Source organism: Euprymna scolopes, chromosome 11 (assembly GCF_053919585.1).
Source record: "Euprymna scolopes isolate OS-2025 chromosome 11, ASM5391958v1, whole genome shotgun sequence".
Lineage (NCBI taxonomy): Eukaryota > Metazoa > Mollusca > Cephalopoda > Sepiida > Sepiolidae > Euprymna > Euprymna scolopes.
Genome location: NC_136492.1, coordinates 109,246,191 through 109,273,046, shown reverse-complemented (window position 1 = coordinate 109,273,046; position 26,856 = coordinate 109,246,191). Strand labels below are relative to the sequence as shown.

Below are 26,856 nucleotides of genomic sequence, written 5' to 3'. Positions count from 1 at the left end.
ATATACACACACATACACGCACATACACACATATATGTACACACATATATGTATGTGCACATACACTCACAAACATCCACATACTATGTAGGCACACACATGCACACACACAGACATATGCAGGGGCTCACACATACGCGTATATCCATATCCACACGAACACATTTACCCACTCATACATGTGCATACATATGTATATATATATACACATACACACACATACATACGGATGTGTATACACTCATCCACCCATATATATATATGGGCACATGCACTCACAATCACACACACACATACATATTCATACATTCCACCTTATGTATATATTGGTTGAAGTTTCCTTTCCAATCCATGCACATATGCATACATGGATTCGGTCACCCAAACATAAGTGCACGTATACATACAAACAAGATGTAGCATAGATAACAGATGATATATAATTATACACACACGCATACACAATCATATGTGCACACCCACACACACACACATATACACACGCACACACGCGCGCACATACACATACATACGTTTAATTTCTAGTTGTTTGTTTAGTTAAGAGAAATGGTACTGTACTGGGTATGGGCGCGCACACCCGCGAAAGTGTGCGTGTGCCTTATTGTGCTTTTTTGTTGTTTCGTGTGTGAGGGTGCACACCTACCCAAGCATGCATGCGTGTAAGTGTATTTTGTGTTTTGCCTATTTATGTGTATAATTATGGAGAGATGTTTAAGGCGGGGATAAACTTTGCTATGAAATTTTTTTCTTGAGTTAGCAAGTAGAAGTAGTTGTCAGTTTGGAAGATGGGCATTATCTCGAATCTGCCTCCACTGCATGTGTGTATATGTTGTGATACATGTAGGTGTCTATTTTCCGCGATTTTGATGTTGGATCGGTGTAGGGCTACTCTATTACTAAGGTTTTTTGTAGCGCCTATGTAGGATTTATCGCATGCTGGACATTTTATTACATAGATCACGTTTTTTGAGGTGCAATCTAGGTTTTTTTTAATTTTGAATGTTTGTATGGGGTTCGTAAATGTGTATGTGTTTCCCTCTAATATTATGTTGCAGACTCCACATCGTTGTTTGTTGCATTTTGTGACTCCTTTTGTTGCGTCTTGATTGAGTTTGGATGAGGTAAGAATGCGTTTTAGGTTTTTGGGTTGGCGTTTGCTTTTTATTATTTTTGTTGTTTTAAGGAAATTGTTTAGTTTGCTGTTTTGGTTAAGTAGGACGAGGTTTTTCGTTATCTCTGTGAAAAGCTCTGGGTTGTTTGTGTTGTGTGTGGAGACGTATGTTAGGATTTGTTCTTTGTTTCGTTCTTTAGGGGTTCTCAAATCTTCTACTGGTATATTTGTCGCAAGTTGGATCCCTTTGTCTATAAGTTGTGATGGGTATTTTCTTTTTCTTAAATTTATTCGTAGTTCCTTGAGTCGGATTTTTCGAAGGTTATTGTCCGTGATTATGGTGCAGATTCTACGTGCTAGGGTGTAGGGAATTGATTTTATGCAGCTTTTAGGGTGGTGACTTTTAAAGTGTAGGTATTGTTGGGTGTCTGTAGGTTTGCGGTAAATGTCTGTGATAATGTTATTGTCTTTAATCTTTATCAGTATGTCTAGGAAAGGTAATTCTGTAGAGCTTTGTTCTATGGTGAATTTAATTTTTGGGTGTAGGTTCTGGAGTATGGTGTGTAAGTCTGTGATGTCCCCCCATGTGGGTTTCCATAGGATGAAGCAGTCATCTAAGTACCTTTTCCATGATTCTACAAACAGTATTTTAGTGCTGTGGCCAAATTTTTGTTCTATTTTTTTATATAAGGTTTCTTCTAGGTAGGCTAATGTAAGGGTTGCGTAAGTCGGTGCCATTATATATATATATATAACTACTTCATTTACTCACATAAAATTAATATACGAAAGTATAGATTTATGCATAAACTTTAAGTATTTACTTCAAAAGTGCTCAATACATAGGTAGAGCTAGTTAGTAATTTATAATATATATATATATATATATATATATATATATATATATATATATATATATATGTGTGTAAGGGGGAGAGAGAGATCTGACATGTATTTTATTCATCAACCAATTCATTGATCGAATTTTGCCATTTGATTATACTTGAATTCATACACCTTATTTTTAATATCCTTCTACAATTTTAATTCACTTTTCAAACATTGTAATTTTCAAAAATTTCCAAATTTATGTTAACTAGCAACTCAATAGTAATTTTATACTTTTATTTTACTAGTTATTTCATCTGAAGAAAAGGCCTAATTTATGAAACTCCACGGAACAAGGAAAATCTTTTGTTATAGTTCTTGTTTTTGAACTTTTGATGAATTAATATATAATAAATTTTTATTTGTATTAATGCTCTACTTATAATATTGAGTACTCCTTTATCAAGATAAGATTTAACACTCGCCTTTTTATTCTATTTTATTTAAAGCAAAGCCTTTTATTGGTTATAGTAATGATAAAATAAATATTTATTCATTTTAAATTACCAGTAAAACTAAAATTAATAGATAATCTCCTATAAATGTATTTTTACATTTAAGAAAATATTTGTACATTTAGCGTGTGTTTTTATGATAATAAGGAAAAAATAACAACTCTATATTTAATATTTAGAATCAGAATTTGTAATTACATCAGAATCGGGAAGAATATTGGAATCGTCCCATCACTATATATATATATATATATATATATATATATATATATATATATACTAGCAGTACAGCACGACTTTGCTCGGACCCTATGTACTATTCATAACTTTATGTGCATATAATATATATTTATTAAAAAGTTTGACTCATGTCCAGGTAACCTACATCTAAAATTTCAAGTGTTTAGACCCATAATTGGCAAAGGGGTTTCGTAGAGTCGGCAAAGGTCAACTCTTTCAACTTTGATCTCTTAGTAGCCAAAATTTCACCCCAAAAAACTGTTTAAAAAGCTTGCTGCATATCTGAATACCCTTTACGTAAAATTTCAAATGTTTACCCCCAAAATTAGCTGAATAGTTTGCTAAAGATCGCAAAGGTAAAAATCTTTTGAACTCTGACCCGTTGGCAGCCAAATGTTTGGCCAAAAAGCGATTAAAAAACCTGCTGCATGTCTGAATACACTGCATGTAAAATTTCAAATGTTTAGACCAAAAATTGGCTGAGTAATTTGGTAGAGACAGCAGCGGTCAATTTTTTAAAACTTTGACCCCAATTTTGACCCCTTAACATTTATTGTTTTGGGCTCAAATAAAATTAAAATGTTTGATCCATGTGCAAGTAACCAACATCTAAAATTTCACGTGTTTATACCCAAAATTGGCGGAGGAGTTTGGTAGAGTTCTCAAAGGTCAAATCGTTGAACTTTGACCTCTTAACAGCTAAATTTCTGGCCGAAAATGGATTCCAAAGGTTTTCCCAAGACTCAGTATCCTGTATATCAAATTTCGAGTCTGTAGACTAAAAATTGACAGAGTTCTTGCGTAGGGAAATGTACACAGACACGTTCACTTTTATATATATACTAGCAAAAGTACCCGTCGTTGACTGGGTTCAAAAACAGTCTACAGAAAATGGACTCTGATTTATGAAAGTATGATAGGTTATGAAAAGGAAGGGTTGTAAAGAGATAGCTTCGAATTTGGGGGGTATCAAAACCAAAGCAAAATATGATGAAAGTAAAAATAAAATAGATAACCCCATAATTTATTATACCATACCTGTTCACACTGAAACACTTATCACAATATTCTGTGGATCTATATTAAAAAACCCTATTAAACTTGGTGACATATTTCCATTCAAGTGCGAACGAACATATTTCCATTCTAGTGCGAACGAACACCCCATAAATTTATTATACCATATTTCTTCAAACTGAAACATAATTATCAAAGTATACTTATGCAGATAGATATGAAAAGTCTTTAAAGTTTGCGCCTATTTCCATTCTATGGAGGCCAGGTGCGAACGCAGACCCCACAATTTTATTATACCATCCCTATTTAAGTTAAAACATACTTATCAAAGTATTCTTATGTACATCTATATCAAAACACTTGTAAACGTTTTTTTTTTTTTAATTTAAAATTTTTTTTTCCATACTTTGTGGACCAGGTGCGAACGCAGACCTCACAATTTTAATGAACCACCATTCTGCCAGATCAAACATACCCATTCCTGTGTCTTGATACATCTTCTGTCATTGTATGTAATCAGTTTTTTAAAATAGTCAACCATATAGGAACCTATTCGTGACCAGACACACACACAGACATAATTGAGTGCTCTTGGTTACGATCATCAACTAACACAATCTACCAAGACGCCTTCATGAACAGTTGTTTATAGTCATAGCTAGTAATATGCTTAAATTTTAGGCTTTCGGTATATCTTTTGATGTCTGTGCCAGGCTGCTGTACCTGTCTGTATTTATGGCATACACCAGCCAATCATATTATGCTTATCATTAAACAGCGATAAAATAAAGACTGTTGGATATTCATGGCTGAAAATTGGTGGATAAACCAGGCATAAATTGAAGTTTATTTGTGATTAGTATGATTGGATTACAGAAAGGATTTTGAATTTTTTATCGATTTCAAGAGTAGATTTAGGGATGGGAGTCATCCTGTAGAAAAAATATTTCACCAACACAAGTCGCCACCATAACGGTTTCTGCCTTGATTCTTCCTTGTGCAGAGAAAAATTAAGATTCAAAATACCGCTCCAGAAAGTATCTCACTCTTGTACTAATTCCCTACCTGTACAAATACATCTTAAGATGGGGGTGGAACTCTTAAGGGTACCCTTTCCTGCCTTGGTAGGATACAAAATTGTCTTTGAAATCTTTTTTTTTTTTTTTACATGGAGGTCACCACTTATCAAGGCCCGGAAGCTACTCGGGGATAAGGGTTAATACGTGTACAGTAATCAATGGGATAGTATCGTAGTAATCGTTAGTATTGGAGATTTGATAAAGTGTCTTACTTAAGGGGGGGCGATTCATCAGGAAGTTGTTTATGTTGGACTTGAAGACATCTAAGTTGTAGCCAGGTGGGAAACAGGCAAACGGAAGAGAGTTCCACAGGCGTGCACTTCTAAGAAAGAAGCTTTGTTCATGGAAAAAAGAGTGGGAAAAATTACTGACAGTGCTTTCAGCTAGACAGGTGTTTTTCGTGAAAGATTGGCAAGGGGGGGACCCAGAGATTGGAGCTCGGACGAGCACTTGCCATGGAAGTAATGATAAAACAAAGACAAGCTCGCAACGTCTTTGAAATCTAGTGGACAAGAATCGTTTTATCTCCCTACTTCCTCTTTTTGAAATTGTGAACCTGTCTCTGCTCTATCATTAATTTTATGGTAGGTACTCGACTGAGCTCTAATCTAGTGCCCCCCTCCCTGTAAACCGTTTGCAACAAATACTCATCTAGCTACAACTGTCAACAATTTCCCTCCCTTTCCTGTATCTAAAACTAAACGACAATTTCATGAGCAAAGTTTCTTTCCAAGATCTGTTCATCTGTGGAACACAATAGCATAGAGTTGCTTCCTGACTGACTATAATATGGTCATTTTCAAATTTAATGTACATTAGTTCTTGTTGAGCCGTCCTCTTAAATAATCTTGTGTACATTAGTCCTCTTAAATAATCTTGTGTACATTAGTCCTCTTAAATAATCTTGTGTACATTAGTCCTCTTAAATAATCTAGCCCTACCCAAGTTCCACCATTACCAATCATGTTGTTTCACCATTTACCTAACACTCAACCCTTATCCTAGAGTGGCCTCCAGGCCTTGATAAGCGGTATCTTCGCCCTCCTCTCTCCAAGTAAATATATATATACATATATATATACTGCCTCTATTAACTAGTCTTCAATTCAATACCACCAACGAAAGGCAAATAATAACACACAGTTTTCAAAATCTCATATAAAAACAAGAACTGCACATTTGTGAAACTCTCTTCCGTTTTCCTGCTTTCTAACTGACTACAACATGGTCGTCTTCAAGTCCAACATGAACAAATTTTTGATGAGCCTCCCCTTAAGTAATACAATTTACCAAATTTCCATACTAACGTAGATTACTATGATATTTCCCCATTGTTTACTGTACACTCATTAACCCTTATCCTCGAGTTGTATATGGGCCTTGATAAATGGTGACGCCTTTGTAAAAAAAAAAAAGAAGTCCTTTCTTCTTTTTTAGCTGTCTTTCTCTAATCTATCGTTATTTTTTATGGCAGGTGCTTGACTGAGCGTCTCTACCATGCTAGAAAATTACAACTTCTAAATGTGTTTCAGCATTTGCTGAACAAAAGTTTTTTTTTTTTTTTTAGTACACAAAAGACATCTTCTGCTACCAATGTTAATTTACTCCTTCCTCAGACACCCAGTCTCAGCTAAACCGCCATCTTGTCAAGTAAAACAACAACAATAACAACCAAAAAAGGGAGATCATTCTAAACAAATTTCCTTTTATCTATAGACAAGAGGACACAACTCAACAACTCCTAATCTGAGTTAAGACTGGAGTCTTAACTCAGATTAACAACTACAGCTGTAAAACGGGATGAAGAAAAATAAAACGCTAACGAAATGTTTAAAAACAAAAATAATATGAAATTAAACTGCTAGACTGAAACAATTGTTTAAAAAAATCACAAAATTTCAAATTTTAACAATTAAAAAGTAAATGAAGAATTTTATCAAGAAAATAAATAATTTTAAGCAGCATCAGTAAAATATCCAAAATTTAGAAATAAAAAAAATCATTTTAGCTTGACACATAAAACAAAACAACTAAAAAATTTTATATATATATTTTTTACCTTGCCTCATATTATGAAAGCAAACGAACGTTTTCAGATTATTCATAGCAATGCCCATTAAAATAAGACAACAAACAAAAATCAAGATTTTTCGATCAAAAGCAAATAGAAATGGTCAATTAATTGATGAGAGCGGAAAATATAAGAGAAATTTATTTTCCCAATCAAAAAATAAAATCATCTGTAACAAAATATAATAAAAAAAATCTTTAAATTCAAGAACAAAGTAAACATCTAAAAATCTTATTTCCTAATTATATTATACGAGTGTTGTTCCAAAAGTAAATCCTCCTATTTTTTAACTCAAAAAGTTGAAGAGCTACCAAGACAGGAGTGATACCATAAAAATAAGCAACCTCTAGTATTTATTTTTCTACATAGTCACCACCATTCTCAGAGCACTTTTGCCAGAAATTCAATGATGCATCTCTGATTCTGATGCATGTTAATAACAGAGGTTGTTTTCTTAGAGTATCGCACCGTCAATATCTGCAACAGAGAGATGAAGCTTTCAGGTCATGGATGCACAAGTTCAGTCATCATAACAATACAATTTGTACTGATCCATTATGGCAGAATAAAAAATAAGAAGCATTACTTTTGGGACGCCCCTCATATTTGTCAGAAGTCAATTAATGTTCATACTATTCAACATGCACATTTAGGTATCTTGCATGCATATATATATATATATATATATATATATATATATATATATATATATATATATATATATATATATATATATATATATATATGAGAAAGAGAGGTTTTAATGAATTATTAGTAAATGTTACGTGATTAGCAAATATAAGTAGCACAACAAATGTACACATACATGCAGATATTCAAAAACATGCATCAGTGTAAACTATATATATATATATATATATATATATATATATATATATATATATAATTTAAACGCACATTCAAAAGCAAGAATAGAGAAAAAATTATAAAAGACTTACTCATTTGTTTTTACCATTTGTTTTTACCATTTGTTTTTATGTCCTGTATATTTTTAAATTTTAATTTAATTTTTTTTGGGGGGGGGTTGTCTTTACGATTGAATTAAAACTAATTTAAATTGAATCAAGACTGGTTAGTATAAAATATGGAATTTTTTATTAATATGATAAAAAATCCAATGAAACCATTCACGCACACAAAGCGAAACAATTAGTCAAATTTGATAAGAAAATTTGTTGTACTAAAAGTAAAGGAGTCCACAAGAAGAAAGAATGTGAAAAAGATATTAACTTGTATAAACTACTCGCTTTCTTTCTTTCCCCCTTTAGCTTACTCTTTCCTCTTCTCTCATATTCATTTCTACTTCTTTTAAGTAATGAGTGGAAATGGGAGGACTTCAAATCAATTGCTCAGTTTGATGTTCATACAAATGCAGGAGGAGATTTTGAAAAAAAAAACATAATACATTAATACACATATAGGTGTTAACTCGACAATTCTCAACCAATGAGAAAAACCCCAGTACAATTGAAATGGCATATTATAGAGTTTTTGTGAGCTAATTGTTTCTAATAGAACCGACCGCCTTCTAATCAAAAACTGTTTTTTTTTCTTCTTCTAGCGGACATACATCAGTCCTCCAAGATGATATCGAGAACAATAAGAAGTTTCGAACAAAAGCAAAGGATGCACCCAATAAGCACGACTTATGCCACACTAGAGATTCCTTAAGGACTATTTCTACTGCTGCTTTTTTACAATCTAACAAAAAATAAATAAATAAATAAATAATGATACACACATTAGTACTTTTTCCTCACTTCTGAACGTTTTACAAATGAGAACATTCAACGTTTTAACAAACACAAACAATTTTTTCACACAAAATATCTTTCAGTCATCATAAGAATGAAGTATTCAGGATACCTAAAGAGATGGCAAAGACAAATATGGATGTTGTTAAAGAGAAGTGCATTCAAAATGGTAATAGAATGTTAGCAACAAATGACCAGAACAAGAGGGATGCTTAGGAATACTACCACAAGAAATTGTTGAATACTCAGTTTCCACAGAATCGTCAAAATCTAGAAGTTGCAAAAGGAGTATCATGTCCAGAAGCAGTATCTTGTTATTTAGAAAGAAATAGCTGTGAGCTAGATGAAAAAGGGTAAGGTTGCAGGACCCTCAGCCATTGTTGCAGAAATGTTAAAGCTTGTTGATGAAAAGGGAATAAGATGATTACAGACTAGATAAATCAGATCATAAAAAGGTTATCCTAAAAGACTGGGAACTTAGTACAATTATGAATTCTTACAGGAGTAACACGAGGAAACATTAGATGAAGGTAATAAGAGAGGCTTAAAATTGATTGCCAGACAACCATAGATGCAATGCAGTTGAAGGAATCATGAAACAAAACCAATACATTAAAATTTTGAGTGAAAATTTAAAGAATTCTTCCAAAATTTCTTAATTTTGGAAGCAATATGATCTTTCAACATGACAACGATCCCAAACATACTGCAACATCTGTTAAGAAATGGCTGTCGGATAATAGAATAAATGTTTTGCCGTGGCAGAGTCAAAGTTCCGACGTAAACCCAATCGAAAATCTGTGGGTTATTGTTAAGAAAAATGTCAATAAGAAGAATCCAAAAAAATTTTGATGCATTGAAAAAAATTGTGAAGGAAGAATGGTCAAATATTTCCATTGATGTTTGTCAAAACTTAGTAATGAACTATCGAAAGAGTCAAAAGGCTGTAATTAAAAAGGCAATAATCTGATAATGTACATTTACACATGAAATATGTTAAACATGTAATCTTTCTTAAATATTGCTTTTAGTCCAAAAATCGAGATAAGTTCTGATTTTAGTACAAAAGTTGTTTGGAATATTGAAACAGATTTTACTGTAAATAAAAAGGGATTAAATATTGAAACCTGGCTTGAAAATAGCCAAAAGAGCCGCCAGAAATACACCAAGACCTTCCATAGTAGAAAACTGGAAGAATAAGCCTGAAACGAACCTTTAGGTATACACTAAAATGTATAGTAGAAAACTGGAAAAATGGGTTAACCAGCAACATGCAAAATATTTTCTGGAATGACTATCCAAGAAATATATAGATAAGGAAGGTTCTGTGGACTGGCTCAAAAGAAGACCGCTCTACTATGATCAGTAATGGATGATAATAGTTGCTTAAGATCAAGACCTAATGGCCAATGCTTTTAAGAAGCTGGGTAGTATTCTCTCACAGAAGTAGACATTGTGAGCAACCTGACATCCAGTTGTAAAGTTCTGCTGGGGGACGGCTACAATACAATGGCACAGAGTGTGTAAATACACTAGACAATCTGTAGAAAATGAAATATCATAGTGTAGTAGCAAGTCCTGAGAACATATACCAGGAATTGTTGGAAATAAGTCATACCCACATACTTAGAAAACGGTGCTGTTAAACCTGACATATTTATATCGAACAAAAGGGAAAGAGTAGTAACCTTAGTTGAAGTCAGTGTCCCCAATGATGCTGTTTTGAATAGAGACTAAAAGAAGAGAAATTTGAAGTTAATTTTTTAAATTGGCATGAACACTAGGATACTTCAATTAAAAGTCAAATATAAACAGGTAAAATTATAGAGGAATAAAAGGCGAATCAAATGAGTTATAGGTTTTTTAAGCAGTTACATTCAATTTAGTTTAAAATTTGCGTTTTTTGAAAATATGACAAGTGTGGACTTTCTTTTTGGCGCCACTATATATATATATATATATATATATATATATATATATAATCGAGATAAGACACTGATTAGAAATCAGATGAAAGATCCTGATAGATATTCCTTGAAGTAATACTTTTCAGGGCGATCCTAGCCAAAAAGGAGAAGCTCAATATTTAAGCATAGAGCAATATATAAGTTAAGTGGTTGTATTTTAATTCTGAAAAAACAACTTATAGATACATATATTCGAATTAAGAATTTATTGTTTGACAAAAGGAATATATAGAACATTTTGCTAACTGCACTTTATTTCCTCTGATGATATGAGCCTTTATTGAAAATCCATGGATTAAGGAAATCAATATAACCCCTTCTATATATTCCTTTTGTCAAACAAATTCTTAATTCGAATATATGTGTCTATATGTTGTTTTTTTTTTTCAGAATTTAAATACAACCAGCATATTAGTGAAATTAAAATTTAAAAAAAAAAAAAAAACATACATTAAATAAAAACACTAAAAACATATCCAGTTAGGTAGAGAAGAAACTTATATTGCTCTTGATAACTTTTATTCGTTATATATTTGTTTTTGACAACATTTCCGAATCTATGTGTACAGTAATAAAAACCCCAAAAACTAAATAAGTTAAAAAAAAAAAAAAAAAATCAAAACTTTATTTTCATAAAAAAAAACAATTAAAAAAGTCATGTTCATTCTATCTTTTTTTTTCTTTGAGAAACAAAAATATTTCTGACTTACAAATGTGGTGTAGGCTCATATCATTTTTACTTTCTATGGTTTTGATATACTCGCGTTTTTATTGGTTACAAAATGGGTGACTGATTTACCAGAAGATTGTAACTAAAAAGTGAGCACCACTTTCAAATGTCGAAATAATGATCTTTTTCAATTTTTTTTTCATAATCTGGTTAATTAGTGTCTAATCAATAATAATCCAGTGAAAAAAATTTCCAAATACCTATCGGTAAACAAATTATACAGAGGGGGGGGGGGGTGATGGTTGTACAACTCCGCTGTGACTTAATGTTTTTTGTAAGTAAAAATAATATTTATGTTTGAATATAAATTCCAAAACTCATTTCACTCTAAATAATTTAGGTGCCTGAAGTAGGAATTAATCACAGTTAGTAAAATTGTCCTCAAGCAATGACAAACAATTAAACAAATTCTTCAATCAAGCAGTTTTGTGTATCCATAGAGTGATTCCCAATAATAGGGGAAAGATTTACCAGAAAACTATTTGAAACTAATCACCCCACTAAATGTCATTAAATATTGATTTTTTTTTTTTTCATTTTCTTTCGGTAGATTTAAAAAATTGAAAAGAAAGACAAAAAAATATAAGGGGTGTGTGCAGATAAACTTTTTTATCGATTAAATTTTTAACGATTTTTATGTCAAATACTTTTAATACTCATTTTTATGAACATATTTATTTTTAAAAATGAATTATATACGATACATTTATAAAACAGCAGATTTGCCGTTTAGTTGTACAATATAAAAAGAACTCTTTCGGTTAACACCATTATCTTGCTTAATGTAAACAGAATCTAACAGTTGTATATAATCATAATTGTTTAACAAATAAAAAAGAAATAATGCAAGATGAAGTTTTAAAATGACTAAATGAGTTTTATAAGTTAAAATACAAAATATTAATCAATAAAAATAAAATTTTGGTATGTAACCGTCCGTCCTACTTGTTTACTTATATGATTGCCATAATTTTTCACAATTATTACAAAAACTGCTATTTAATATTAGCCCAAAAGAGTCTGCTATTTCGATCACATTAGTCACTGAACCGATATTCGTCAAATTATATTTGAATTTTTTTAATTTCCTGAATAATAAAAACATGATCTACAATGGTCGCTTTGCTGCTAATATCCATTTTTGAAGAATAATTAACAGGAAAGCGATCACACGCGATTAATTTAAATTAAATTTTAATCCCATGATTACATTTTCAAGAATCACCTGATTAAATTTTACTCATTTAAACTTGTGAAACATTTCTAATATATCCATATAATTCATTTCATAAATGTAAAACTTCTGTTTACATTAAGCGAGATACCAGAGTTGACCGAAAGAGTTCTTTTCAGTGATTATATGGTTCGAGGATATTTGTACAACTAAACGGCAAATCTGCCTATAAAACTGAATAAACATAATAAAAAAGCGGTTTACTGATATTCTACAGTCATTTATTATTTATAAAAATATGTCTGCATAGATTCATCCTACAGCCTGCCTCAACAAATGTGAAAGTTTAATGTTTTATCGATGTCACGTGACTAGTGAATCACTGGCGGTGATATTTCCCCATATAAAAAAATGGCAACATCGTTACAAAGAAAACCACCTAATTTATGAAATAAAAATTAAGTATAATGTTATAATTAAAAAGAGCGATATAAAAATACGCATGGGTACGATGAAAATGCTACACCAAAATGTCGAAGCAATCGGACCAGTGCTTATTTAGATTATTGGTAAATAACAAATATACATTTCCATTTTTATTTATATAGATTATATTAAGATAATATTAATTAAATACATTATTTAATTATAAGTTAAACATTAAATAAAATAACATCTACCCGTTTGTTAGCAAAATAGACTGAGATTTAAACATTTTACAACCAGTCATATACACATGCCAAAAATCAAATTATTTAAAACATTATACAGCGTTTTCTATGGCAGAAAAAGGGGAGAAAAAAAAACCAAATACTTGTAAAAAAAAAGAATGAAAAATAACAGTTGTGAACACAGATGCAGCAGAGATAGAGAAAGAAGGAGAGAAAAAGTAGAAAACATTTAAAAAAAAACATGCGGCATTCAATCGTAAAAAAAAAAAAAAAAAAAAGGAATAGCGAGAAACCTTTGACGAGGTCGCCCTTCTTTAGTTTCAATTCCCCACGTTCGGTGGGCTTAAACTTTTTGGTGCATATAAAAACCCTATTAGGGAGAGCAGCATAAAGCCTCCGTCGGGAGCCTGGCTGACCCCGTTTCTCTTTCAACTGTGGTGGATGATGATGGTGCGGAGGATGATGAGGATTCACGATATTACTGCTTCCTGATCCTGGAGCAAGGGAAAACATGGAATTCTTAACAACAATTGTTGGTCAGATCAAGGAAACACTCGGAAGGAAAAATAAAGGTTCAATTCTAGAATAGGGATACATGAAAAATCACTCATTTCAATCATTTTTTGAGCACAGATAAAATTGATTGCTGGTCTTAAATTGCATTTTTAGTTCTGAAATAAAATCATAATTGAATTTCGAAATTTTTTCAAATGTAATTTTAATTTAAAATATTAATCGCTCATAGTCATTTTGCTTTCTTACTTTTTAAGAATTTAATACTGTACACAAAAACCATCCTTTCCACACACACACAAAAATGTTATATAGTATTTTAATTTAAAACAAAATATGAAGAATATTCAAGCATAATTCATTAATAATTTAATTATAATAATCAACCAGAATGGGCAAGAAAACATTATTATAAGCAATTAAGGACTTAAAGCCAATTATAATTTCCATTCTACATACACATATGTATTTATTTATATGTATGTGTGTATGCCTTTAGAATGAAATACTGAAAATATATAAGAAAAACATGACAAATTAAACGTAAATTAGTACCAACACTTTTTAAAATTAAATTACTGGTAAAATATTTCAGAATTTTAATCTTGTGAATTAATTATGTAATTTTGATAGGAAATGCAAAATATTTTTTTTAAGTGAAAAATAGAAAAATTAAACAAATTTAGCTAATGAACAAAAACATGTTCTCTTGATTTTGATTTGTTGACTGATTTCTGTGATAACAAAATCTTCACACTCTAAACCACGTAAACCTTGGTAAACGTATTGATTGATTATACCAAGCTAGACTGAAATTTAGAAAAGTCATTACTTTATTTACAGGGAAGAAACAGCTGTTAGAAAAAAGGAATGACAATAGAAAAGGAAGAAAGATCAAGTTGAAGAATAAAGGAAGAAAGATACAATTGAAGAATAAGGGAAGAAAGATACAATTGAAGAATAAAAGAAGAAAAATTAAATGAGAAATACAAGAAGATGCACTAAATTTAGAAATAAAATAAGGATCAAATCGAGGAATAAAATAAGGATCAAATCGATGAATAAAATAAGAATCAAATCGATGAATAAAATAAGAATCAAATCGAGGAATAAAATAAGAATCAAATCGATGAATAAAATAAGAATCAAATCGAGGAATAAAATAAGAATCAAATCGAGGAATAAAATAAGAATCAAATCGAGGAATAAAATAAGAATCAAATCGAGGAATAAAATAAGAATCAAATCGAGGAATAAAATAAGGATCAAATTGAGGAATAAAATAAGGATCAAATTGAGCAATAAAATAAGAATCAAATTGAGGAATAAAATAAGGATCAAATTGAGGAATAAAATAAGGATCAAATTGAGGAATAAAATAAGAATCAAATCGATGAATAAAATAAGAATCAAATCGATGAATAAAATAAGAATCAAATCGATGAATAAAATAAGAATCAAATCGAGGAATAAAATAAGAATCAAATCGAGGAATAAAATAAGAATCAAATCGAGGAATAAAATAAGGATCAAATCGAGGAATAAAATAAGGATCAAATTGAGGAATAAAATAAGGATCAATTTTAGAAATTATAGAAGGATCAATTTTAGAAATTATAGAAGGATCAAGTTGAGAAATAAAAGAAGGATCAAGTTGAGAAATAAAAGAAGGATCAAGTTGAGAAATAAAAGAAGGATCAAGTTGAGAAATAAAAGAAGGATCAAGTTGAGAAATAAAAGAAGGATCAAGTTGAGAAATAACAGAAGGACCAAGTTGAGAAATAACAGAAGGATCAAGTTGAGAAATAACAGAAGGATCAAGTTGAGAAATAAAAGAAGGATCAAGTTGAGAAATAAAAGAAGGATCAAGTTGAGAAATAAAAGAAGGATCAAGTTGAGAAATAAAAGAAGGATCAAGTTGAGAAATAAAAGAAGGATAAAGTTGAGAAATAAAAGAAGGATCAAGTTTAGGAATAAAGGATCAAGTTGAGAAATCAGGAAAAATAACCAGTTTGTTCAATAAAAATGAAGGAATCAATTTAAGGAATAAAGGGCCAGCTTGAAGAATGAAAGAGGAAAGATCGATTTCAAGTATGCAAGGGGAAGGATTCTTTTCAAGATTGAAAGAGAAAAGATAAATTTGGATAATGACAGGGAAGTTATCTATTAAAATAGACAGTGAAATGATCTATTCAAAGAATGAGAAAAGGCTTAATTTGAAGACTGAAAAAGGAAAGATCAGTGTGAACTATGGAAGAAGGATCAATTTAAAAAATTAAATAGGGAGAATTAATATAAAGAATGAAAGTGGAATGGTCAATTTGAAAAAATTGACCCGTTTGATGAAACAAAGAGCAAGGCACAATTAAAAGAATGAAACAGCAAGGAAAAATCAAAGAGAAAGGATCAATTTGAAGAATGAAAGAGGAAAATCAATTTGAAGAATGAAGAAGAAGAATCAGTTTCAAGAAGGGGAGAAGAAATATCAGTCTGAAGAGTGAGAGAATAAGTATCGATTCTAACAAAGACCAATTTAAATATTTGAAAAGGCAAGGATAAATTTGAAGAATGAAAGAAAAATGATCAATTTTAACCATGAAAAACAAACATATCTTTGGAGGATAAAGAAATATTACTTTGAAAAATAAATGCTGAAGTATTAATTTGAGAAATGAAACAGGAGGGATCAACATAAAATGAAATAGAAAGGATCAATCTGAGAAATGAAATAGAAAGGATCAATCTGAGAAATGAAAGAGAAATGATCAATCTGAGAAATGAAATAGAAAGGATCAATCTGAGAAATGAAATAGAAAGGATCAATCTGAGAAATGAAAGAGAAATGATCAATCTGAGAAATGAAAGAGAAATGATCAATCTGAGAAATGAAAGAGAAAGGATCAATCTGAGAAATGAAATAGAAAGGATCAATCTGAGAAATGAAATAGAAAGGATCAATCTGAGAAATGAAATAGAAAGGATCAATCTGAGGAATGAAATAGAAAGGATCAATCTGAGGAATGAAATAGAAAGGATCAATCTGAGGAATGAAATAGAAAGGATCAATTTGAGGAATGAAATAGAAAGGATCAATCTGAGGAATGAAATAGAAAGGATCAATCTAAGGAATAAAATAGAAAGGATCAATCTAAGGAATAAAATAGAAAGGATCAATCTAAGGAATAAAATAGAAAGGATCAATCTGAGGAATGAAATAGAAAGGATCAATCTGAGGAATGAAATAGAAAGGATCAATCTGAGGAATGAAATAGAAAGGATCAATCTGAGGAATGAAATAGAAAGGATCAATTTGAGGAATGAAATAGAAAGGATCAATCTTAGGAATGAAATAGAAAGGATCAATCTTAGGAATGAAATAGAAAGGATCAATCTTAGGAATGAAATAGAAAGGATAAATCTTAGGAATGAAATAGATAGGATCAATCTAAGGAATGAAATAGAAAGGATCAATCTAAGGAATGAAATAGAAAGGATCAATCTGAGGAATGAAATAGAAAGGATCAATCTAAGGAATGAAATAGAAAGGATCAATTTGAGGAATGAAATAGAAAGGATCAATTTGTGGAATGAAATAGAAAGGATCAATCTGAGGAATGAAATAGAAAGGATCAATTTGTGGAATGAAATGGAAAGGATCAATCCGAGGAATGAAATAGAAAGGATCAATTTGTGGAATGAAATAGAAAGGATCAATTTGTGGAATGAAATAGAAAGGATATATTTGAGGAATGAAATAGAAAGGATCAATCTGAGGAATGAAATAGAAAGGATCAATCTGAGGAATGAAATAGAAAGGATCAATCTGAGGAATGAAATAGAAAGGATCAATCTTAGGAATGAAATAGAAAGCATCAATTTGAGGAATGAAATAGAAAGCATCAATCTTAGGAATGAAATAGAAAGGATCAATCTAAGGAATAGAATAGAAAGGATCAATCTGAGGAATGAAATAGAAAGGATCAATCTGAGGAATGAAATAGAAAGGATCAATCTAAGGAATGAAATAGAAAGGATCAATCTAAGGAATGAAATAGAAAGGATCAATTTGAGGAATGAAATAGAAAGGATCAATCTTAGGAATGAAATAGAAAGGATCAATCTTAGGAATGAAATAGAAAGGATCAATCTGAGGAATGAAATAGAAAGGATCAATCTGAGGAATGAAATAGAAAGGATCAATCTGAGGAATGAAATAGAAAGGATCAATTTGAGGAATGAAATAGAAAGGATCAATTTGAGGAATGAAATAGAAAGGATCAATTTGAGGAATGAAATAGAAAGGATCAATTTGTGGAATGAAATAGAAAGGATCAATCTGAGGAATGAAATAGAAAGGATCAATTTGTGGAATGAAATGGAAAGGATCAATTTGTGGAATGAAATAGAAAGGATCAATTTGTGGAATGAAATAGAAAGGATCAATTTGTGGAATGAAATAGAAAGGATCAATTTGAGGAATGAAATAGAAAGGATCAATCTGAGGAATGAAATAGAAAGGATCAATTTGAGGAATGAAATAGAAAGGATCAATCTGAGGAATGAAATAGAAAGGATCAATCTGAGGAATGAAATAGAAAGGATCAATCTGAGGAATGAAATAGAAAGGATCAATCTGAGGAATGAAATAGAAAGGATCAATCTGAGGAATGAAATAGAAAGGATCAATCTGAGGAATGAAATAGAAAGGATCAATTTGAGGAATGAAATAGAAAGGATCAATTTGAGGAATGAAATAGAAAGGATCAATCTGAGGAATGAAATAGAAAGGATCAATCTGAGGAATGAAATAGAAAGGATCAATCTGAGGAATGAAATAGAAAGGATCAATTTTAGGAATGAAATAGAAAGGATCAATCTGAGGAATGAAATAGAAAGGATAAATCTGAGGAATGAAATAGAAAGGATCAATCTGAGGAATGAAATAGAAAGCATCAATTTGAGGAATGAAATAGAAAGCATCAATTTGAGGAATGAAATAGAAAGGATCAATTTGTGGAATGAAATAGAAAGGATCAATCTGAGGAATGAAATAGAAAGGATCAATTTGTGGAATGAAATAGAAAGGATCAATTTGTGGAATGAAATAGAAAGGATCAATTTGAGGAATGAAATAGAAAGGATCAATCTGAGGAATGAAATAGAAAGGATCAATCTGAGGAATGAAATAGAAAGGATCAATTTGAGGAATGAAATAGAAAGGATCAATTTGAGGAATGAAATAGAAAGGATCAATCTTAGGAATGAAATAGAAAGGGTCAATCTGAGGAATAAAATAGAAAGGATCAATCTAAGGAATGAAATAGAAATGATCAATCTGAGGAATGAAATAGAAAGGATCAATCTTAGGAATGAAATAGAAAGCATCAATTTGAGGAATGAAATAGAAAGCATCAATCTTAGGAATGAAATAGAAAGGATCAATCTAAGGAATGAAATAGAAAGGATCAATCTGAGGAATGAAATAGAAAGGATCAATCTGAGGAATGAAATAGAAAGGATCAATCTAAGGAATGAAATAGAAAGGATCAATTTGAGGAATGAAATAGAAAGGATCAATTTGAGGAATGAAATAGAAAGGATCAATCTTAGGAATGAAATAGAAAGGATCAATCTGAGGAATGAAATACAAAGGATCAATCTGAGGAATGAAATAGAAAGGATCAATCTGAGGAATGAAATAGAAAGGATCAATTTGAGGAATGAAATAGAAAGGATCAATTTGAGGAATGAAATAGAAAGGATCAATTTGAGGAATGAAATAGAAAGGATCAATTTGTGGAATGAAATAGAAAGGATCAATCTGAGGAATGAAATAGAAAGGATCAATTTGTGGAATGAAATGGAAAGGATCAATCCGAGGAATGAAATAGAAAGGATCAATTTGTGGAATGAAATAGAAAGGATCAATTTGAGGAATGAAATAGAAAGGATCAATCTGAGGAATGAAATAGAAAGGATCAATTTGAGGAATGAAATAGAAAGGATCAATCTGAGGAATGAAATAGAAAGGATCAATCTGAGGAATGAAATAGAAAGGATCAATCTGAGGAATGAAATAGAAAGGATCAATCTGAGGAATGAAATAGAAAGGATCAATCTGAGGAATGAAATAGAAAGGATCAATCTGAGGAATGAAATAGAAAGGATCAATTTGAGGAATGAAATAGAAAGGATCAATTTGAGGAATGAAATAGAAAGGATCAATTTGAGGAATGAAATAGAAAGGATCAATCTGAGGAATGAAATAGAAAGGATCAATCTGAGGAATGAAATAGAAAGGATCAATCTGAGGAATGAAATAGAAAGGATCAATTTTAGGAATGAAATAGAAAGGATCAATCTGAGGAATGAAATAGAAAGGATAAATCTGAGGAATGAAATAGAAAGGATCAATCTGAGGAATGAAATAGAAAGGATCAATTTGAGGAATGAAATAGAAAGCATCAATTTGAGGAATGAAATAGAAAGGATCAATTTGTGGAATGAAATAGAAAGGATCAATCTGAGGAATGAAATAGAAAGGATCAATTTGTGGAATGAAATGGAAAGGATCAATCCGAGGAATGAAATAGAAAGGATCAATTTGTGGAATGAAATAGAAAGGATCAATTTGTGGAATGAAATAGAAAGGATCAATTTGAGGAATGAAATAGAAAGGATCAATCTGAGGAATGAAATAGAAAGGATCAATCTGAGGAATGAAATAGAAAGGATCAATTTGAGGAATGAAATAGAAAGGATCTATTTGAGGAATGAAATAGAAAGGATCAATCTTAGGAATGAAATAGAAAGGATCAATCTAAGGAATGAAATAGAAAGGATCAATCTAAGGAATGAAATAGAAATGATCAATCTGAGGAATGAAACAGAAAGGATCAATCTTAGGAATGAAATAGAAAGGATCAATTTGAGGAATGAAATAGAAAGGATCAATCTTAGGAATGAAATAGAAAGGATCAATCTAAGGAATGAAATAGAAAGGATCAATCTGAGGAATGAAATAGAAAGGATCAATCTGAGGAATGAAATAGAAAGGATCAATCTAAGGAATGAAATAGAAAGGATCAATTTGAGGAATGAAATAGAAAGGATCAATTTGAGGAATGAAATAGAAAGGATCAATCTTAGGAATGAAATAGAAAGGATCAATCTGAGGAATGAAATACAAAGGATCAATCTGAGGAATGAAATAGAAAGGATCAATTTTAGGAATGAAATAGAAAGGATCAATTTGAGGAATGAAATAGAAAGGATCAATTTGTGGAATGAAATAGAAAGGATCAATCTGAGGAATGAAATAGAAAGGATCAATCTGAGGAATGAAATAGAAAGGATCAATTTGTGGAATGAAATGGAAAGGATCAATCCGAGGAATGAAATAGAAAGGATCAATTTGTGGAATGAAATAGAAAGGATCAATTTGTGGAATGAAATAGAAAGGATCAATTTGAGGAATGAAATAGAAAGGATCAATCTGAGGAATGAAATAGAAAGGATCAATTTGAGGAATGAAATAGAAAGGATCAATCTGAGGAATGAAATAGAAAGGATCAATCTGAGGAATGAAATAGAAAGGATCAATCTGAGGAATGAAATAGAAAGGATCAATTTGAGGAATGAAATAGAAAGGATCAATCTGAGGAATGAAATAGAAAGGATCAATTTGAGGAATGAAATAGAAAGGATCAATCTGAGGAATGAAATAGAAAGGATCAATTTGAGGAATGAAATAGAAAGGATCAATTTGTGGAATGAAATAGAAAGGATCAATCTGAGGAATGAAATAGAAAGGATTAATTTGTGGAATGAAATGGAAAGGATCAATCCGAGGAATGAAATAGAAAGGATCAATTTGTGGAATGAAATAGAAAGGATCAATTTGTGGAATGAAATAGAAAGGATCAATTTGTGGAATGAAATAGAAAGGATCAATTTGAGGAATGAAATAGAAAGGATCAATCTGAGGAATGAAATAGAAAGGATCAATCTGAGGAATGAAATAGAAAGGATCAATCTGAGGAATGAAATAGAAAGGATCAATCTGAGGAATGAAATAGAAAGGATCAATCTGAGGAATGAAATAGAAAGGATCAATCTGAGGAATGAAACAAGAAATATTAGTTTTAAGATTGATAGAAGGATCAATTTAAAAAAGGAAAAGAACAAAAATCTGAGTAAAACAAAATATGTGCTGCGAGAAAGGGCATTTAAAAGGGTGTACGCAGAATGTGAGGCAGAGAGATGCATTCATTTTTGTCATCCAATCATAAAAGGTTAGTTTCTAAATTCAGAAAAACTCAGTAAAAACAATTAAAAATGCTATAAATTTAATATTTTATGATTATTCTCAACTGCTTTTGTTCCCTTTTAATGCATGACATTTCATGAAATAACCAAAAATCTATATATAAGGGAAAAAATTGTCAACATCTTCATATCATTTATAAGAAAACAGATTGAAGTATCTTTTTGATGTGAAAATTATTTTTATATTGTTAATAGAATGGGAGAAATGTGTCTATTAAGACGTTTAAACACAAAACATATGCAAAACTTTTAAATAAAAAAATATTTTGATCAGAAAAAAAAATGTCCTTCTAAATTCTTAACATGAATTTCTTAACTTGATTCTTGAATTTTGTTTTTAAAGAAAAGAAGGAGGAATACAAGTTAGGAGCTCCCTCCTCCTTCTCTGGACCTCTGGTTTTTATTGAATAATAATAAAGAGGTTGATGAAAATAGTAACTGAAAAAAGAGGAAACTTGAGAGGGAAGAAAAGAGAGACTTTGAAAATAACAGGTATAATGACAGTTTAGAGAACCCAGCACCAATGGTTGACGTGTGCCCTCTTAGAGTAGCACTGGTATTAGAACCTGAAACCCGTCTGATACAAAAAAAAAAAAAAAAAAAAAGAATGCAAATTTAGGTGCTATTGTGGTTTGCGGCGGAAGTATAAAAAGACGTTTTTTTCTCGTGTAAGGGAGGTTACTGTCAGTTGGGAAGAGGACAAAGAGAGAATTACGACATTGGTGGTGAGGGAGAAGAAATAGAACACTGATTGTTAAGAAGAATTCCAAATCCGACCCTTTATTTTGGCCAACGTTTTATCGTTAAAGATGCACAAACACAATTTTGACATCATTTGCTCTCAACTCAAATATATGTGACTAAAATAGGGATTAATTACCGGAGAAAAACTATAGACAATCTTTCAAAAGATTAACAAAACAAAAGAAAAAGAAGTATGTTGTATGTGTGTGTGTGTGTGTGTGTGTGTGTGTGTGTGTGTGTGTGTGTGAGCGAGAGCATATTCTTATCATTCAACCAAAAGTAGTCTGCCCTGGATTGTACTTATCTACCTCCTTTTCTTTTCTCATCATATGTGTGTGTGCGTGTAATTATTTACCTTTACTAACATTCTCAAGTTGAAAAATCACTTCAAAAATATGTTATTTAATAAAGCCTTGTTAAGAATAGAGATCTTTCCATTCATTTCAAAGCATTAAAAAGTAGAAAAGGAAAGTAAGAGAATCAAAGAAAATGTAAAAGAAGACAAAATGACGAAATAATTGAGAGAGAGAGAGAGAGAAAGAGAGAAAGAGAGTGAGGGAGACTGTAAAAATAAGAAAAAGGGAGATAATTATGTCATTGATTGATTGGCAAAGTGCGTGATCAAAGGTGAAAGAACGATTCATTACTGCATGTATTAAGATATGGATAAGAAATGATTTTCAAGAATAAATAATTTTTTAAATGAACTCTAGATGATCTAAATTTGTACAGATCCTCAAATCATATGAATGTATATATTGTATGTATATATTAAACAGTAAATTGTTCACTTAAATACAGATAATAGTTTTTAATGCTGTTCTGAACTTCAAAGGTTGATAATAGTTTAGACAACGCAGTAGTATAATTAATAGAGTGCATTTATAAAAGTATGAAGGACGTTTCAAAAGAAAATCATACTAATTTTTTTTCTTCTTAAAAAGTTGAAGAGTTACGAAGATGGGAGTGCTACCATTAAAGCAGAAACCTTTTGTGCTCCAAAACTTATTTTTCTACATAGTCACCACCATTCTTAATGCACTTTTGCAAGGAATTCAATGCCGTATCTTTGCTTCTGACACATGTCCATGACAGGGGGTTGTTTCCTTAGAGTCTTATGTCGTCAATATCGGCAACATAGAGATGAAAATTTCAGGTTATGAATGCATAAGGTCAATTATCATAACAATGCAATTTGCAATCCCATCTGATCCATTACTTTTAGGACACTCCTTGTATTTTGCAGAAAGTCTGCATCTAATGTTGTGGCTTGGTTGTTACTCTATTCATAGTCTCTGGAAGAGTCTATCTATTCCCAAAATAGGGTAGATAAATATCACATTATATCATCATGAACCACCTTATGGTCAATACCACTACAAATAGATATTTAGCTTATTGCTTCAAAAAAGAAGGGAAAAAAACAAAAAAAAACAAAAAAAAAACAAGTATACATAGATACATATATTATATTATATTACATGTGAGACATCATCCTCCATTATTTATAATTGGAAAATTTCACCCCTGGTTAAGAAGAGTAGATACATCTTATAGTTGGGCATTCACTGTAATTTGTATGATTTGCATTAGTTGTATGTCACATGGTGGCTCAGTTTGCAGAGTATTCACCTCACATTTGTATCTTGAGTTTGAACGTGTCTGACTGAAGGAGAGCAAAACTCCAGGCTAGGGATTACATAATTTGTGTAGATTGCAGTGTTATACATGATTCTAAAACCAGATTATTTAATTCATATCTGGGCCCCCAAAATAGAGTACTCCTGTAATGATCCAGTCCGTGTTGATTTTGCAGTGGGAATTTAGTTCTGTGCAGTCCTAGGAGGTCCTCTAGGAGGTCCATCCTCCCAGGCCTTGCTTCTCTCTTTGATAAGTGAGCTAATCGCCTGAGGTGCCCTTAATGGGGAATGCTGACGGGGCTACCCAGGTACTTTTTGCAGATTAGAGGTGCCCTTAACGGGGAATGCCGAAGGGGCTGCCCAGGCACTTTTTGCAGATCAGAGTTCCCCTCCTTGGGAGCGCTGACTTCTCCATCCCACTTTCCGACTTTGGTGTCGGAGTATTTTGCAATGTGAGAGAAATAAAAATTAATTCACACATGTTTTATTCATATTTTTTATGAAGTACGTCTTACATCTGTTTCGTTGAATAGTAGAAGCTCAACAAACCACTCATCAGAGACAAATATATGTTCTTAAAAAAGAAGTTTGTTTTTTTATTTCCCCTTGGAATGAAAATGGATTTGGTATGAAGAAAAATGTTGATAAAAGGAAATGGCGATATTTAAAGTTTGTAAAAACAGAATAAAAAAGCAATTATAGTGCTTATAGCTCAAAAAAAGAAAAAAAGCAATTAAATTCGAAGCACACTTGGGGAAGCTTTCTTATGCCGCCATATTTGATTTTGTATGAGTATATTCTAAAATGTCCAACCATAAACTGCACAGAGACTAATAAACAAGTAAACAAGGCAGCAAGTCGCATTCTTATGTACTGAACGTTTTGTTTTCAATTTCTCAAACGCTTAGATCAAACTTGCCTTCATACTAAGAACTTACTATGAAATTCAGCAGATTCCCAGCTAGAGTTGAAACATGTCTGCAAATGTGGAGTAAAAAATGTTTGGTATAAATGAAAATTTATACCAAATCTATATATGCATGCTAACTGTATGCCTCTGAAAATTTTATAATTTGCTATCACAAAACAAACTGATTTTATTCATATTTTGGTCTTTCTTGCTCATTATAGACATGCACACACACTGTATCGTGGTACTGACAATAAATATGTTTAATGACTTCAGATTGTTTTCATGCATGAAGATATTTCAGATAGATATATGTGTGCACTTGTGAACAAATTCAACATAATTTTCTATTATTAAAGAGAGAGACATACGCACACAAATATATATATATTATATATATATATATATTGCGCTATCGTTTATGGATTATATATATAATTTAACTTTTATTTGTGCATTGAGCTCTCTCACTTAGAATTTCATACAGAAATTGCGCTATCCTTTATGGATATAACATCTGCACATTATATATATATATATATATATATATATATATATATATATATATATATATATATATATAGTCTAAAGAAGCTTTGAATAAAAAAATGCAAAAATAAAAATAAAGAATGTAGTTTAGATTCACGGAAGGAAAAAAAATATTAATTTTAACCTAAGACTAAGCACCTACATAATCCGATTTCTAAAAAGTTTATAATGCCCAAAGAGAATTCGTTTATATATGGATGAAAAAAAAAAAAAAAGAAAAAAAAAAGGCCTTAACTAAAATTGTTAAATAAAAATAGACTTAGCATTTGCATAAGCCGATTTCGCAAAAGTCTTCAATTTTAAAACAGAATTTAACTACATAAGAATGAAAAGAGAAAACCATAACTAAAATTTTGTAAATAGAAAACGGGGATCATCAGCTGCTTACCATGTAGCTGTTTCAGATATTTAAAAACAGAACAGCTGTTAAATACATGGCTCTCCAGTGGATAATACCACTTCCCCAATAAAAAAAAATGTAAAATAATACGGTTACTATTTTTTACTAATATATGAAAAAAATATATAGATAAATAAAATATAAAAATATAAAAAGATAAACTATTAATAAGTAAATTTCAGATTACAAGATCCGTTCTGCGACATGTTAACTAGCATATAAATGCTATGAGAATAAAAATGCGTAATAGCTTAAGGTACCAGAAACGCAAATAGATAAGAGGAAGGAAACCTAGCCATACATATCTAAAAACCCAATATATAGTCTAAAGAATATATATATAAACACACACATACACTTAGCTAAACTAGTTTTAGTCATAGATCTTTTCAAGCTATATATTAATCGAGCTCTCTAGGCAGTCAGTAATGTGAATGCAAACAAATATAAGCATCATAATTTCTCATACTTTTGCTGCATACGTAATAATGAAAGGCAAAAGAACATGACTGCTGATCAAGCAGCCATGTTCCGAATTTCATCTTGAAACATGTGCCACATTGAAAAGCCATG

At 31.1% G+C, this 26,856-nt stretch overlaps 1 protein-coding gene across 10 annotated transcripts in view; it reads right to left on the bottom strand.

Moving 5' to 3' along the window:
- The window catches only part of LOC145288065 (uncharacterized), a 612,213-nt gene that overhangs the window by 205,040 nt on the left and 380,317 nt on the right, over positions 1–26,856 (bottom strand). For 5 of the 10 annotated variants that reach the window (XM_080136110.1, XM_080136114.1, XM_080136111.1 and 2 more), the window contains one exon: positions 13,493–13,693. The exons of the other annotated variants lie outside the window; for them this stretch is intronic. In XM_080136110.1, the coding sequence (XP_079992236.1) occupies positions 13,493–13,693 (201 nt within the window). The remainder of the gene's footprint in view (positions 1–13,492; positions 13,694–26,856) is intronic. 10 annotated transcript variants of the gene reach the window in all.